Source organism: Larus michahellis, chromosome 18 (genome assembly GCF_964199755.1).
Source record: "Larus michahellis chromosome 18, bLarMic1.1, whole genome shotgun sequence".
In the NCBI taxonomy this organism is placed as follows: Eukaryota; Metazoa; Chordata; class Aves; order Charadriiformes; family Laridae; genus Larus; species Larus michahellis.
Window position 1 is genome coordinate 767,460 of NC_133913.1, and position 17,269 is coordinate 784,728.

Below are 17,269 nucleotides of genomic sequence, written 5' to 3' on the forward strand. Positions count from 1 at the left end.
AGCTGCAGCCCCTCCCGGGCAGCTCCTTGGGAGCTCAAAACCCACCAAATATTCGCATCAAACCCCCTTCTGGGCACCGCACGGGAATAAACCGCGACCCTCCGCACTGCCCCAAACCGCCGTCTCCCCCCAAAAAAACCAACACAGACACCCCCCCCCACCACCCACACACCCCACTTGATCAGACAAACTGGTTTCAAGTACTTCAAGTTGCAATAACACGGTATAAACGCTTCCCCGGCAGATTTACGTGCATTTCAGGAATTGTCAGATACAGACATACACAACGCACATTTCAAAAGCGTAAAAGCGAGGTATTTATATCCGCGTAGATGTCCACGTAAAACTGTGTTCTATAGAATTACAGATCTGTGTGTTTGTATAGATATATTTATTTTTTATATATATATACAAAACATGTATATATATAACACATTTCTGGCTAAACTGTACTCTCTCCGCGCCCTCTCGTCCTCGGTTTATTGTGCTTTCTGCTTTTACCTCCTACTCTCTGGCTCAACATGTAAATAACAGCTCACAGCCCTGTAACTACTGACACTACAACGAGTCGCTTCGGCTGCAGATAATTTAACATCATCAAAGATGGCAAATGTTGCCATTTCGCTACCTAGGGAATCTAACAAGGCACGACATACTCCGGTTTAAAGTCGCTCGATTTGGCAAAACGCCACTGACATCTCTACAATACAGCTTAGGCTTTTTCTGTTCGTAGCAAGTAAAGTTGGAGCTTAAAACTTACCAAACTTAATCTCCCACTGTTTAGGTACTTCTTAAGTGATTTTGAGAGGGATGTGAAGTGGACTGTCAGATCCCAAACCATTTGCTCGCCTTCCCTTGGTATTTTTTTCTTTTTTTTCTTTCTTTTTTTTTTTTTTTTTACCAATAGCAAACTATACCAAAAGTGGGTATGACATTTAGATGTCAAATGGATAGGGTTTTATCTAGAAGTTAGATCGTAAAAATCGCCCAGACCTCAGACAGATACCCCTCACTGGCTCTCAAAAGTCACGTGAGGTCCATAAAGTTAGTTTTATGGTTTTGGGGAGTTGACAATGTACAATATATTTCACATTCTCTAGAATGTTAAGTGACACTTTAACTGCTTGGTTTGGCTTGTAAGGGGCAGCAATGGGTGAGCACTTTTCCAGATGAGATAAACGTTGCAATTGCAGGGAACATGTTTTGCGGGTCCAGTTTTCAGTCCAGAGAGCCAATAGACTGGAGTCCTGAAAGTAAGTTCTTCTGAAATATTATCTGCTTAAACTATTTTAAAGGGTTGATATGGCTGAAGGCTGAGCGGGGAGGAAAGAGGGTCTGTCTCTCTTTCAGAGCTTTATTTCTCACTTTTAGAAGGTCCTAATTCCTATCCTCCCGAGAGCTGGAATTGCATTACATTTCCATCAACAGCTTCGAGGCCCGCAAGTAAACTTTGTGGAAGCGGGAGAAATAGAAAAATCTCTAAAGATTCATTATCATTGCAAGGCAAACTCCATCCTGTCTTTGCCGGGGGACATGTGTACTTCAGAAAAAGTTTGGTTTTGTCCTTCGCCATGTAAAAAGGCTCTTGCTCGTTTGTTGGAGGCGATTCGGGGTGGTTTATACTGCTCGCAAATAGCCACAAATCTGCCCCATGCCTTTGCATTTCAATTAGCTGTATTCTGTCTGTGCTCTTCAGGTTGTTAACACCTTTTGATTTTAATTGTTTTTACCTGCTTGCCAAGGAAATGTGTGCACTTTTTTTTTTTCTTTTTTTTCCCTTTCGGCCTGTGTAGAGACCGGGGGTTTTGCCCCAGGGATTTTTTTTTTTGTTGCCTTTTTTTTTTCTCTGTTGGGTTTCGGTTTTTTTTCCAATAATACGAACGAGTGTCCTCATATTTCCGTAGTTCGTTTCTACCATATGGAGACACTGAATGACCGCTGTTATGTCTCCAGCCTGTCTTGAAGTGCTACAGAAAAATAATCAGAGGCGCTGCAGTTTGCATACGGACCCTCCAAACCTCATCGAACCCACCGATATCTCCCAGATTTCCTTCTCTCCCTCTAAGGGCTACATCGTTCTGGAAAAGGCAGGCAGCAGCCTTTTTCTCTGGGAAAATAAAGAAGTTTAGCGGGGAAGGGCAGGAGAGCAGAGCCTGCCATGGCTCGGGGGCGAGGGGCTGCGGCCCCCCGTGTCCCCCCGCTCCGCGCTGGGGCGGGCAGGTGGCTGCGGCTCCGCGGTCGCGCAGATAGAGTAAAAGAGGGCAGATAGAGCAAAATAGAAAGGCGCGGGGGGGAAAACCCTTGGCTGTTGCTTTTTTTTTAAAGCCAAGTCGCCACACGTGCAGCCAGAGGTGGGGCGACACTTCGTCCACACCTGAACCAACTCACATCTACCGCCCCCCCACCCCCGCTCCTTAAAAAAATTATATAAAAAAAAAAAGTTCAAAGCGGAGGTACTGGGGGGGGATGGGGTTTTTCTAGAATTTGGAGCAGTCACAAGCTGCTTCCCCCCCCCCCTCCTTTTTACGGTGAGACAACATTTGGTGGACACATGTCCGTCTCTTTTACACAAAGCAGAATGTCCCCCTTTAGCACACTTTGGAGATTGCTTTTCCTTCCTTGGGCTGTTTTTCCTGTCCTACTCCATGTGTCTCCTAATATCTTTGCTATCATCATTTGAACTTCTGGCTTTTCCCCGAGCAGTTAGAGGGTGGCCAGTGCAATCCTGAAAAACCTCTGCTCTGAAAACCTGTAAACACAAACGCAAAAGCTGGAAATTCGAGGAGGGGAAGAGGGGTGCAGGGAGCCTTTCCCACCCAGCAGACTGGTTTTGTGCTGAGCAGCCTCTCCCTGGTCTCTGCGCAGGCTGGAACGCCTGGTTTTCAGTTGGTAATAAAGATATTTTACGGGATGCTGAAGGGCTTCAATGGCATGGTCTTTAATGGTGAATTTATCCGCGCAAACACGCCCGGCTGCAGGCGGTTTGTCCTACACGGGGTTAGAAACGCCGGGGGGAGAGGGGATGTGGGGAGAGGTGAGGGATCGTGCTGGGGTTAGATCAAGTGACGGCCTGCTAATTCTTTACCTTTCTGGTCTGTACTGGTGGCTACAAATAACTTCTACCGATTCAAATGATAACGAGCGATTTAGGCAAGAAAAGTGGCCTCCCTCCCCCTTAATGTATGTTTGAAAATGTGATCATACGTTCAATACCCACAAACACTGTGTTTCAAAAGTATATGAATCTACCCATGTACTCAGCGATCTACCCATCCATCCACCCCTTCCCCATCCATCGTCTGCATCGCTGTCTGCTCCCCACATCCCTGCGCAAAGGTGTTTGTCTTTTCTACCGTCCCAGGCAAACTTTCCTTCCAAATCCACCCCAATCACAGGAGGCACAAGGATTTGTTGGTTTGGGTTTGTTTTGGTTTGGTTTGTTTTTGCTTAAGCGCCACCATTTCTAATGGCTTGGTGTACCCAACACGTTATTCCAAGGGGAAAAGGGCAGACCGGAGTAGCCAGAGCAAGGGGAATTTGCGATGCAGTTGAGCTGCGGGACGTTGCAGCCAGGAGGAGATGCCTGTATGGGTGACCACAGGTAACAGCCCCGTGCCGCCCCCCCTTATTTGAGCATCCTCAGCACAGGGGTGGCACTGGGCCTGTGTCACAGCAAAGGAGCCGGGGACTGGGTTCTGTTGCTAGTGTAATATCATCACCCTTCCCTCTCCTTTCCGTTGCTCATGAGAAACCCTGTCCTCTCTGTCCACGAGAACTGCTTTCTACCTGCAGCGTGTAACAGGATTTTTTTTGAGGTTTTGGGTTTTTTTTTTACAAGCTGGATTTTGTGGGGCTTATTTGTAGGGGGAGTGTTCCTTTTTATTTCTTTTTCTTTTTGTTTTTTCCTTGCTTTCTCCCCTACATGTTGTTAACCTCCAGCTTTCAGTGAAGCATAAGGAGGTACAACTGGCTACCATTTTACAGCCTGGAAAGGGTCACAAGCTTAGCACAGGCTTCCCCCCTCCCCATCCTTTAAAGGAAAAAAAAATCTCCCTGTTGCTGATGAAAAGGAAGTATAAGGAGAGTAAACAGGAAAACGGAGCTCTGACCGTGCAGGTAGGCGGGGATTTTCCTTTGCATTTTTCATCGTTTCTCTCACTTTAATGGCATACATCAGACGTGGGACAATTAGTTCTTCTGTAGCTGTAGAAGACAGAATGAATACGAAATGCTTTAATATCGGGTCTAAGAATATGGAGAATCTCTAGGACGTGATGGCCGCTTAGGAAGGAAAATGTCTCTTTTTTAAACCTGTGGTTGTGCAGACCTTTGTGCCGTGGCTCTGGCTACAAAGCGGGAAACCTTTGATTTAAGGACCCTCCAAAGCTGAGTTCAGGGATGGCCTGGGTAGATGGGGGCTCTTTGCCCGAAGTGTGCAAAGCCCACCAGAGCCCAGAGCAGCCTCCCCATGAGCTCACCTGCCTCCCAGCATCTCTCACTTACTAAAAACGCCTGCAACCAGACCCATTTTTGCCTTTTTTTTTTTTCCCCCGTCCTGTCTCTTTAGGCTCGCCTCATCCCTGGAGGTTTCCTATTTCGTTTAGTAAACGGTATATAAACCTCGCTGGTATTTTGAAGGCGGAGAAACCCAACCCCAAAAGCAGCTATTTCTCACCCAAGGGCCAGCCCAGGCTCTCCAGCCTGGCAGAGCCGAGCTGAGCATCTCTACTAATGACAGCCCCTTCAAGCTGCCTTTTGGGGCATCTCCCCAGGGCCCTGAGCCCGGGCGGGTGGGGGACCCCCATGCCCAGGCTGCTGCTGAAGGGCAAAAAAGATGGAATTTCACCCATCGAATACCTGTTCGGTTCCCAGCAATAAATGGGGAGGGGAAACGCGTTTGTGGGAGACAGAGAGAGGTTTGGGGAGCGCTTCAATGCAAAAGGCAGCTCGGTGTTGCAATGCCGCTGTCAGGCCTTCTTGAGTGTCATGGCTTTATTAATTTTTATTTCTTTTTTAGGATTTTTTTTTAAACGCCTTTGTGCATTTCAGACCTTCTTTGCTCACAGGGTACGGCATAACACGACATAAAATTTCCTTCTGCCCAGGTTTTAAAAACTCAATCAAGAAAGCAAGCAGATCAAACTAAAAACAAAACCAAACCAAAGAAACCCCACCAAAAACAAACTTCGCCAAGGTAACCTAGTTACAGATGTGTATGATGTCTTATTTTATTCAACAAAAAGTGATTAAAATCTGTTAAAGGATTTAATTAAGAGAATTAAATGAAAAGGAAGGGGCACAAATGAGTTGGAAAAAAGCGAAGCTATTCTAAACGATTAAATCGCCATTTTAACAGTATAATGGGGTTTGCATACTGAAAAGAGAAATCAGAGCTCATATCTCATCAATAATTCATAGGCAAGAGGGATCATTCCGAGGTCAGCAGACTTGTACAGCCCCGGCTCCGCTCTCGGAGGGGAGGGTGAGCACCGGATCACAACACCGCCCGGACCCCGGGGGCTGCCGGGTCACCTTTGGGAGGAAAACATAAGCTCCATTTTTGGATTTTTTTGTTTTCCCCCTTTCTTTCATTCTTTCTTTTACTCTTTTTTTTTTTTTTTTTAATTTACCAAGTCCCACTGCCCGGGTGTGTCGGTGAGTGGCAGTAAGACGGGGGAGGGCTGGAGAAGGACTGGATGTGGTTCATATTGCTCCAATACAGACACACACCAACAATGTGGTAATTATGCTTTGAGAAGCCAAAGGGGTCTCCTCTTTTTCTTCCCCCCCCCCCCCCCGCCTTGGTCAGAAAACTGAAGGTGGGGAGGCTGCGGGTCCTTATCTGCCTTGGCGGGGGTGGGGGGGCTGGCGGCAGAGACTAGAAATTGCACTGCTCGGGCTGTAATTCTTGCGTTTCGTTCTATTTAAAGGAAGAATCCGATTATTCACCTATTTATTCGCAATAGTGCTGTAAATTACTCCAGCCTACACGCACAGCCCGTGACCTCCCCAAGAAGGGAAAGCTTTCGAAGGAAACCAGCCCCTTCCCTCCCCCACAGCTGAATTTCAGGCTGAGAAATTGCTCTTTCTTTCCCCCAGCCCCAACCTCTTCCTTTTTTTTTTTTTTATTACACGTCCGACCTGAAGGGAACGAGCTGACGGGATTATTTAAAATCCTCTTGATAAAGGTCTCTCCTCAATTGGGGAACCCGAAAAGGACTTTTATGGGGTTTGGCTCCTCCTCTGGGGGTCTCTTTCCAGTCCTAGAATGGATCTAATAATGAAATTTTCTTTCAGAGCGTGGCTATTTCGGTGTCTGAGCTGATTTTTCCCATTCTTTCCTCTCCTAACGTTAAATAAATGATATTTGGAAGGAGGTTGATAACTTAACTCGAGAGGTGTCCACCCTGCGTAGTTTTTCCGTGTTCTGTTACCCTAAATAGCTTTAAAAAGAAACTATTTTGACAGCGAGCGTTGAAAGAATAAGACTAGTACGAGAGGTTTTTTTCCCCCTTTGATTTATCTCTTTTTAACATGTGTATGTATATACACACGCACATATATATATACCCTTCAAGTCAAAACAAATTACAGCGCTGGGATTTTTTGTTAAAGGACGTTTGTTTGGTGGCAAATCGGGGCTCTGTTTACGCAGGGGGACTTTGCAAAAGCGGGGCTGGTGTTGTGGGGCCGGGCGGGGGGGGAGGCGGAATTTGGGATGGAGAGGGGGGAAGAGGCGACCCCGGGCAGGGGGATCGGGCGCAGCCGCCTCGCCTGTAACGTCCCCAAGCAGCCAGCAGAGCTCGCTTCAGACCAAGTTCACTGCCAGCAGCGACGGGCCGGGCCGGGCCGGGCCGGGCCGGGCTGGGCTGGAGCGGGACCGGCCGCCCCCGTGTCCCCCCCCGGGCGGCCGCGGCCGCTGCCCGTCGCCGAGCTCCGGTGCTCCAAAAATAATCATAGAAACACCTCCCTCTTTATCCTCCCCCCCGAAAAAAGGAAAAATCAAAGCAGGCCAGTTACCGCAGTTCAACAACTCACCTAGGTGAAATCCCAATTAAAAGAGAACTAAAGCAAGGCAGCTGTGGTTTAAGGGATTTCCCCCCTCCCTCTCCTATTCTTTTAAATATAAAATAGGAGGAGCAAAAGGGGGAAAAATTTCAGCTAAAACAGCGATGCGTGATCTAGAGATAAACATCTACTGTTCGTAAAGCTCTGATTTTTTGTTCCCCCTGGGAAAAAAAAATCCAGAAGAAATATCCAAGGTTTTTTTTCTTCCTTTCTTTTTAAAGTAAACTAACTAAAATAGGGGAATCAGCGCCGCATTGGTTTCTAGAGACGTAGACGGTAACTCTGGTCTTGGGGGGCTTGTTAGTACAGCATTATAGCTCGAGGGGTCAAAAAGTTGAGGGTCAAAAGTTTACGCTGTGCGTGACTCAGTCTTGTGTATAACCCTGATAGACTGATGTCAGGGTGGGAAAAAAAAGGGAGAGAGAGAAAAAAAGAAAGCGGGAAGGGGGGGGCGAGGTGGGAGGAAGAGTCTGTGCTCATGGGCAGAGATGGGAGAGGGTGATAGTGAGGTGGGAGCGACCTTCAGCCGCAAAGCGGAGAGCCGGGGGGGCGGCAAAAAAAAGAGGGCTGCAGGATTTGGGGTGGGATGGCGGTAGGAAATAAGGTAGATTGATTTGGGTTTCCCGTGAGGAAACGCCGAGCGACTTCTTAGTATTTTTCTAAGATAACCCCTGAAACGCTATTTGGAGTCGAATTAACAGAATATAGGGGGAAATGCATTTATTAAATCCAATTACGTGGAGGTCCCTCTAGGATATTAACGCGAGCAGTTAAAAAATAATTTTCATTCCAGCGTCAATTTTGTTTGGATAGGGTTTAAATTATACCGAAAGAAAAAAAAAAAAAAAAGGTCTGACACGGTTGCTGAAAATGTGTTCTAACATCTTTACTTGGAAAGGCTTCCAAACCCTTGAGAGGTGCCTTTCTCCCGCCCCCCCGGGCGCCGCAGCTCCAGCGCCAAACAGCCTTCGATACGGACTCGGTGTGAGCGCAAAGACTCATCCAAGAACCCCAAAGAATGACACGAAATAACGCCCGTGATTTACTGTTTGCGTTTCTACCTTAACCGTAGGAAATCTAGAGTAATGATATATAGGCAAAATCGATGGACTGATGGCTTTAAAAAATTCAACATATGTATTTAAAGGCGCTTTTAAGTGCCCGTTTCGTCGCTCGGCCCGGTTGAAGTAACTAATTTTGTTTTGCAGCACGCTTTCCGCCGGAATTTGAATGAAATGTTTTATATTTCTTGCTTGAAATGTGACTCCACTCTGGTCATTGCAACAGTTTAATGAACTGATATAATAAATATTTCCCTTGGCATTTCAAAGTTATTTCTACTCTGCCAGACTTTGAACCCTCCAAACTCTAAATATTATTTGCACTGGGACCGGGGAAGATCTTTTCAATAGCTTCTTAAGCAAACAGTCGTAGCAAGGCAAACTCTTCTGGAAAAAAAAAAAAAAAAAAAGCCCTGCAAATTTGCTTTTTTTTTTTCCCCCCTCGGCTTTTAAATATTTTCAGTGACTAAATACTTATAACAAGGGTCATTTTTCTTGGAAGAGAAAGAGAGAATATTAGAGCCCTGGGAAAGGCATTCTGGAAAATCCATTTGCTTTCCCGATGCGGATATATTCATGGAGTAGGTGAAATTCAAGAGAACGTAAAGCGTTTTGTTTCGCGTGATAAGGCTCGGGTTTAATTAATTGCCATGAATTTGCTTGGTATTTATAAAATATCACTATATAAGGGCTACCGTTTAGTTGTAACTTGGGTGATCCATCTCTTCGCCCTTGTAATTACTATACTTATCTCTCTAGAACAGTCATTTCTACTCCAGGTTTATAGAACAGGTAATGGATAATAAAGGCCATTTGTTTTCGGGATATTAAAACAAGCAGGTATAATTTCACGGCAATAAAAAAAAAAGCCAACCACCTCCCAACTTTCCTTTTATAATATTCACTCCTACATCATAACGTTTAACTTTCAATTTAGGGACGCGAGGCTGCGTGTGTTCGTGTGAAGTGGGTTCATTTGGAGAGATGTACGGAGGGAGAGAGCGAGGGAGGGAGGGGAGGAGAGAGGGAGGAAATTAAAGGTATCATTTTCAAGGATATTTCTAATTTATCTCCCTTGCTCGGCCCGGGGTGAGGGTCTCCGAGTGCCGGCCGGGCGCTGCAAACACAATTCAGGGTGGGTTTTCCTCCTATTTTTTTTCCCCCCAGCCCCGGACAATCAATTGAATGCGCTTTTTAATCCTGATTTTCATTCCGAATGACCTCTTTATCGCGGGGAGAAACGCGGGGTTGGGGCTGGAGATCAATGGAGAATCCCCCTCGCAGGGATGCTCACCCCGTCCCTGCCAGCGCTCCTCGCTCGCCGCCGCACGGGCTTTTAGGTGAAAGTACTATTTATTTTTTTTTTTTTAATTAAAAATGAAAAAGATACACAAGGCTGTCTGGGAAACCGCGCAAGGCTTAAATCTTCATTCCCCTGTTGCAAAACAGGTGTGGGCTAATTTCCACCTCCCCCCGCAGCCACCCTCGGCACGTTCGTCCAGCGCAGAGGGGCCGAGGCGCCGCTCGCTCCTTATTAAAAGTTCTGCCCTAAAAAGGCACCTCGGCCCCTCAGCGCTCCCCGTTTGCTGGGGGCGGAAATCCCAGTTTAATAGACAAACCCGAGAGGTTTGGCGCTTCCGAAAAGGGAAAAAAAAAAAAAATTAAAAAATGCCTATCCTCATTGCTGCCAGAGCGAAATCTCTGGTGGAGGGAGGGGGATATACCCGGGGGGGTTGGGGGGAAAACCCTAAAAATGAAAGCGCGGAGAGGCGCGGAGGGAGCGCGGGGTGAAGCGCGGGTCAGCGCGGCTCTCGGCGGCCGCCGCGCTGCGGACACGCCTCGCTGTTTAACAAAGACTGACAAACTATGAGATTAATACCAAAACTTGCGGGTTTCCCACCCCAAAATGCTCAGAGGGCCTCCTGGCGCTGCCAGCAGCAGTTCCGCTCGCCTTTAAGGACAATAGTGGTTTATACTGGGGGAGAGGGGGAGGGGGCACCCCACCAAAAAAAAAAGAAAAAAAAAAGAAAAAAAAGAAGAAGAAGAGAGAGAGAAATTAGTGTTCTTATCGAGAAATAATCTCAATGAAAAAGCAACACGGGGGAGAGAGAGCAAAACAGCCCAGGCTGGATTGGGGAGGGGGGTGGCGGGATGTGGGGGGGGGAATTTTAGGGGGTTTCTATAGGATTCCGCCTGCAAAAACCTTCCCAAGTTTTGAGGGAGCGTCCTAAACCCCTCGGGAATTGCTCCCAGGAAAGGACCCGCCGTTCGCCGAGGTAGGTACCGCTGCGGCGTAACACCTGGGCGGGGGGCGGCGGGGGGTGGGTGTCTTAGTGCCCCCTCTTTTGGGGCCACCAAAGAGGCGCTCAGCATCAAGAGGGGTTTAACAGCACAACCCCCCCCCCCCGCCCCGCGCTGACAGGTGCCTTGGGGAGGCTTTTGGGGAGGACTGGGGGCTCTCCCGGCCCCCCTTTGTGGGTCAGGGGGGATAGGCCGTGGGACACCCCCCCCCGCCCTCCCAGACTGGGATTGCTTTGAAGTGGAAAAGAGCCCGGGTGAAATCTGCTGTGAGAAACTTCCGCGGCGTGGGGCGGTTTCCCAGCGAAAGGGAGAAAGGTGTGCGGGGAAGGGGGGGGGGCAGCGAGGGGCTGCCTTTAATTTGGGATCAGAGACGGCAAGGGGGGGGGGGGATTTCTTGGAGGTGTGGTGGGGGGAAAAATTCTGGTAAACGCTAGGGGTGCTGGTTTGCTGGCACCAAACCCCTTGTGTCATTGGGAAGGAAAATTAAAACCGATTTATTTATTTTATTATTTTTTTAAAAGGATGTGGGAGGGGGTTAAAAATACGGAATAGGCCTAGTTATTTAGTTATTTCTGTTCAGGCTCCTCTCCTCGGTTTGGAGATGGCTACGGTACCGGCTGGGAGGAAATACAATAAAATAAATCAGGGATTGGGAAGGAAGAATAAAATTTAAGAGGGAAAGAAAAAGAAAAGCGCTCTAATGGGATTGGTTCTATAGAATTATTTTATGGCATCCATCTACACGTTGAACAAGCAGATTTGATTCGGCTTCTTAGTTTTTATGGCAGGTTTTAGAGAGGAAAAGGTAGATTTTAGGGTCGCTGTCTGCTCCCCAGCAAAGTGGAGGTGCGGGGCCGGGGGGTGGGAAACTCCCTGCGCGGGGCCAAAGGCGCCTCCGCTGCGCTCCGCGGCTTTCGCTGGAAACCCGCGTTTTGTTCAGGCGCGTAAAATGGCTCGCGGATTGTCCTAGGTGCATTTGGGCTAATTTCTTAAAATATGGGTTCGTTTATCTGTTTATCTGGGAATGTTACGTTTTATCAGGAAAACCGACTTTCACCTTAAAGTACCTGAAAAATCTCGGGCATCGCGTGTCCGGGGGAACTACGGGACATTCGTTCTTGGCCATAACTAATTTTTTTTTTTTAGGTAAAATGAAGGAGTTTGTGAAATATATTGAAGCTATTTTTCGAGAATTTTAATGTAGGGGAAACAGAGCTTTTCTCTCCTAGCCTCTCTGGTGTGGCATTTAAATGTCATTAATTCGGGAGATACTTGACGAAAAAAACGTTCTGCATTTTGAAATACAAAAAAAAAAAAAAAGAAAGAAAAAGGGGGGGATGCTATACTTTTAATCTCTTGGGCAACTGTAATTTTAAACGAAATCTCAACATGATGCTACCCTCATTAGTTCCGAATGAAGGTTCATTACCTAGACAGTATGAATATTTTATTGCTTTATATCCCTTTTTCGGAAATGAAACGCCTTTGATCTTTTTCTCGGGTTGTAAAAAGAATTGCCTGCCATTAAAAAAAAAACCTGTCGTCCCATCTGCCTTTACATTCTGTATTTCTTTTCATCTGTTTCTTTCCCCCCTTTTTTTTATAATTTACCCGCGCACGCACGTATAAACCCAAACCTTGGTTGACCTCCAAGAACGAAAAATGGATGAAATCTTGGCGCTGCGTATCAGAAAATAATTACGAGTGTTTCAGGATGGAGGGGGACGGAGCTATGGCATTTTGCTTTTAAACTACGATTATTTGGATTCGGGTCTCGTTGTGCGCCTATACTTATATATTCAGTCCAGGAGCTGATTTTTTTTTTTTTTAACACAGCGGTAAATTAATGTATAAGTTACGGAGGAGAAGGTAGAATAGTTGTAGTTTTTCTAATCTGGTATCAGATACTCGGATACTGCTTTCACGAATCATCCTTCCTCTGAAGATTGAATTTTTTGACCATCTTTAGATTAATTCTTGATCTCTCGAATCACAAAACTTTACCCCCCTGCTCCCCCTGCCCAGAAGATAATTATGGCGGTAGGCGAAGATCTCCGACCAAGGAGGATGCATCTGTCTTCTATATGTACCCTGTAGATCCGAATTTGTGTAAAGGAAGTTGGGTCACAAATTCGTATCTAGGGGAATATGTAGTTGACACAAACACTACAGGTCACAAACCCAGAAGGCATTCAAAAAAAAAAAAAAAAAAGCCACCCACACCCCCAGAACACGAAATAAAAGGGTGAAAACAAGGTCTTAACTAGAAAACCGTTTTATAGCTGAAAAGAAATACTTTGGATTTGACCTTAGCTCAACTCCAGCGCTCCCGCGATAAACTTTATCATCACTTCGAGATAAAATCTGAGCTGCGAAGGCGGCGGGGGGGGGGGGCTGGTGGTGGTGTGGTGGATTCAGGGGCGTTATTACCGCGATTTAAGAGCCAGGATCCCACTATTGCTTTAGTTTGTGTAATCTCAGCACTGACACCGAAAAAAAAATATATTCTCGCTTTCTTTCCTGCCGCTTGTGAGGAGCTTATTGCGCGTTTCAGGTTTAAACACGAATTTGAGGAATTAGGGGTGGCTTTTGAAAGGCTGCTGCTTTGCTCTGGCTTTTAAAGCGTCTTTATTACGAGAAGGGCGAGGCGAAGATGCATTAGGACTTGGGCTAATTCGCTTTTGTAATTGTTCATCAAGTCCTCGATTTCTTGCTTGGAGGATGGGGCTCCTTTTTTTTTTTCCATCGGTGCGTGGGAAACCAGTCCATCTCCGAGCACAGCTAAATGTGATTTAGGAGACCGGGTACCCCGAATTAGCTGATGAATTTCTTATCGATCCCCAAGAAGCCCTATTCATCTCTGCCAGGCTCGGGGCGCAATGTCCCTTCCCGTATCACCTTAGCAGGGAATGAGATGCAGCCACCACCCGGAGGGACCGCCATGGATCATGTGCTGAAAAAAAAACCCTGAAAAATCATTTTTACCCTCTATTTCTCTATTTTAATTACATTTTTTTGCTTTTTTGGGGCGGGAGGGAGGAAGAATTTTTATTTTTCCCACCTTCCCTTCCCCCGGGTCCCCCCCTCCCCGAGCCAGGACACACCCCCGAGGGGTGTGGGCAGGGGGGGGCCGCTGCTCGCCCGCGGGGCGCTGCGGAGCCCGGGGCCGGCGGGGCCCGGGGCAGCGGGGCCCGGGGGCGGCCGGAGGGGAGCGGGCGCCCCCGGCCGCCTCCCCGGGGATGCTCGGGGCCCCGGGAGAGCCCGGGCTGGGCAGATTTCCTTATCCGGGGATCGCAGGGCACCTCGCCATTGGCCCGCGCTGTCACATGGACTCCAACTTTGTTCACTTGACAGTAAGTAGGAGGGTTTCACGAAACAGGAAAACGAGTAAAGGGGGGGACAGGAATAAATTTTAGGAGAGATATATATATTATTTTTTTTTTCGTGTGTGCAATTCTAAGAAATTAATGGCCATGAGCTCGTTTTTGATCAACTCCAACTATGTGGACCCCAAGTTCCCACCCTGTGAAGAGTATTCCCACAGCGATTACCTTCCCAATCACTCGCCGGAATATTACAGCAGCCAGAGGCGAGAGAGCACTTTCCAACATGAAGCGATGTACCAGCCGCGGTCAGCCTGCAAGGAGCAGCTCTACTCGTCCTGTCAGAGCTCCGGCCACCAAGCAGCGGTGTTATCCCCCCGGGGTCATGTCCATCCTCCGGCCGGACTGCAGAGCCACCTCTCTGAGCCAAACCATCCCTGCGAGCCGGTCACCCCCAGCCCACCACCCTCCTGCAGCCAAAACTCTCTCAACCAAAGCCCTTCCAATTCCTCTTGCAAAGAGCCGGTAGTTTACCCCTGGATGAAAAAAGTCCATGTAAGCACGGGTAAGTGAACTAAAGTGGCTTTGCTTTATACTAAGTAGCACCTCAAAGTCTTGTAGAAATCTTATTGCACCAGTTGTAAAATAACCATTCGTGGAGATTTACGATCGCCTGTTTGCAGAGCGGTATAATTACATCCTCCATAAATTTTTATTGCTCTGCTTGGCCATGTGCCTTTGAAGTCTCTGTTACCATCCTCCTCCAATTTCTTGCAGGCTACTTTTTTATGGCTGTTGAATCTTCATAAGTTAAGTTTTATGTTTTCGTAATTTGTATTTAAGTGGCGGGTTGAGTAAACTTTTACTATTTTCCCTTCCCCCACACCCTTTTTTTTTTTTAGTGTGATATTTAATAAAAAGGAGAGTCTGTGTTTGCCTGCTTGCATGTGTGTAGGGGGAACTTTAAAGATTTGGGGATAATAGAGCGATGCTCCAGTAGAGGTGTGTATATAAATGTGTATATACACACGTAGAGGGCATGGAAAATGTGTCTGGGGGACCTTATAAAAACGTTTAGACAGGAATACACGTCAAGCAATGAGGATGGAGGTGGAGATTTGGAGATAGGTTCTGGGTGTATTTTTAGAAGGTTCGCGGTGTATTTTTTTGAGTATATCCCCCCACCAAAAAGATGTCTGATGCTTTTTGGGGGGGAGAGGACCCATTAAAGGAACAGCTCAGTAATTCTTCTTCTGCTCTTTTCCCCCCCTCCTTTTTTTTCCCCCCTTTTTTCCTCCTTTTTTCTTTTTCCTCCTTTGTGTTTGTTCAGTAAACCCCAATTGCTCAGGAGGGGAACCGAAACGCTCCCGCACAGCCTACACCAGGCAGCAAGTCCTGGAGCTGGAGAAGGAATTTCACTATAACCGCTATCTCACCCGGCGGCGCAGGGTCGAGATCGCCCACTCCCTCTGCCTCTCCGAGCGCCAGATCAAAATCTGGTTCCAGAACAGGAGGATGAAATGGAAAAAAGATCACAAGTTACCAAATACCAAGATCAGGTCTAATTCCTCCAGCTCCTCCGCCAGCCTGCAGATCCCACAAGGAGGATCTCAAACCCGATCCCATGGACCAGCCACCAGCCTATAACTATTCCTTGGACGGATGGATGGAGTGTGCGTGTTTGTGGGTGTGAATTTGTGTGTGTGTGTGTGTGTGTAGGGAACACATGATAATTTTTTTTTTTTAATGCTCCAAGAAGCGAGGGAAGGAGGGGTGCTTTTTATTTATAGGGGGAACAGAGGGAGACTCAGCTGCAACAAAGCAGAGCTGTGCTGTTGTGCCTCTCTTCCATTAAAAGAAGGCTGTAGATAGTAGTTTTCAGATTTGGCTAAGATGGATCCTTGTTTCATCTTTAATCACGCCAAGCTCTGCCCCATTTGTCATGTTTACTCTCCCGTACAAAGGATGGACCTTATGTCTGCTATTACCTCGACAACCAGCGCTCACTTTAATAAATGAGGCTCAGTTTCTTCAAGACGAACTGGATTTTCTCCCCCCAACCCCTTATTTTTTTTTTCCTCCTCTTTTTTCTCTTCTCGCCTACCAGCCACAAACGGAAAGTTTCTGTCCCGCCATCCCAAAGAAGCGGCGGTTCTAGCACAGCCCTGCGATGGAGAAAAAAATAATAATACCCAAACCCCAAGAAATATAACCAAAATCCCCGCCGGGCACGGACCGTGGGGAGCGGGGGGCTCTCGGACACTGCGCTGGTCGTGCGGGGGTGGGGGAGAGGAGGGGGAGAGGAAGATTAGGTCAAGTGGGTGGTGGACAAAGAAAGCGAGAGGATGGAGGGTGATGTAGGGCCCCCCCTGCCATTTTTTTGGGTCCAGCAGGTTAATTGTGAGTCTGGGGAAGGGGGGTGGGAGGGGAGAGGGGAAAGCCGGGGGGTAGGTTAGAAACTGGGCGATGAACAGCAGCACCTGGATTCACCCCCCAGCCCAGGGTGAGGGGCAGAGGGGGGGGGATGCTCCTCTCCTGATGTCTAGCCCAGTTTTGTACTGAAAATGTGAATTACGGCCGGAGGGGTGAGGGCTCGCCCCTCTTGGGGTGAGCAGGGGGTGAGGAGGGGGGCGGTTCGAGGCTCCCCCCGACCCCCCGCCCGGCCCGGCCCGGCCCGGCCGCCTCCATCCCCTCCCTTTGTCCTTCGTGGTGTCCGTGATTACCTGTAAATAGCAGAAAAAAGGAACAAAAAAAAAAAAAAAAGCGCAATTGGAAATAAATTTTTTCATTGTGAATCTGACCCTGTGTGGTTTTTTTGAGGGGGGGTGTGTTGTCCTTTTGTTCTGGTGAGGGAAAAAAAAACAAACTATTTTAAAGAAATTAATTAAACAGCACGCTTCTTTTTTACAGGGATTTCTGTTGTCAGTGGCACAGCCTCAACTCCCTAATGAAAACAAAAGATGTTTGACTATAGGGTATATCGGCCTTAAGTACTGCTAAGCCTTACATATTATGATTTATTTGTTCTAAGCATATATTAATACGCTCTTCCCAAACTGGTCTCAGACAAAACAGAGGTGGTCATTAGCGCTTCGCTTTGCTGTAAGGAATGGATGCAGCGTTGTATTTCTCTAGAGAGACTTCTCGATTTAAAAAAAAAATAAAATGAAAATTCTCCTTCTCCAAGGTAGTTAATGCATTAATGAGTCTAATTTTTGCACAGATGTTTCTCGGTGTTTGCAGGTTTTCTGTGTATTTTTATATTACAAAGGAGCTGGCTCCTGCGATAGCTCATAGCCTGACAAGCAAATAGATAATCAAGAAGACAAATGGCTTCTTTTGTGAGCCGCAGCTCTTGTATTAATTTTCATTTTCTTTCTCATAGAAAGTATCGAAAATACTGTTCGGGACGAAATAACATTCCAGTTCTAAGTTACAAATAATAATAAAAAAAAAGAGACTATTGTGTGCAGGGGGGTCCGCAGGGGGGGGAAGCCTCCGAACCAGCTGAAGAAA

The 17,269-nt window shown here is 47.1% G+C and overlaps 1 protein-coding gene across 3 annotated transcripts; it reads left to right on the top strand.

Moving 5' to 3' along the window:
• The first annotated feature begins 654 nt into the window (after positions 1-654).
• Positions 655-16,548, top strand: HOXB4 (homeobox B4). Of its 3 annotated transcripts, none has more exons than XM_074561740.1 (3): positions 655-1,253; positions 13,892-14,318; positions 15,084-16,548. In XM_074561740.1, exons 2-3 carry the CDS (start codon positions 13,898-13,900, stop codon positions 15,398-15,400), a joined length of 738 nt encoding a protein of 245 aa, XP_074417841.1. In that variant the 5' UTR covers positions 655-1,253; positions 13,892-13,897; the 3' UTR covers positions 15,401-16,548. The 3 variants fall into 3 exon arrangements, with proteins under 3 accessions (XP_074417841.1, XP_074417842.1, XP_074417840.1); XM_074561741.1 differs by lacking the exon at positions 655-1,253 and adding an exon at positions 10,343-10,405; XM_074561739.1 differs by lacking the exon at positions 655-1,253 and adding an exon at positions 13,530-13,783.
• Positions 16,549-17,269: the final 721 nt, after the last annotated feature.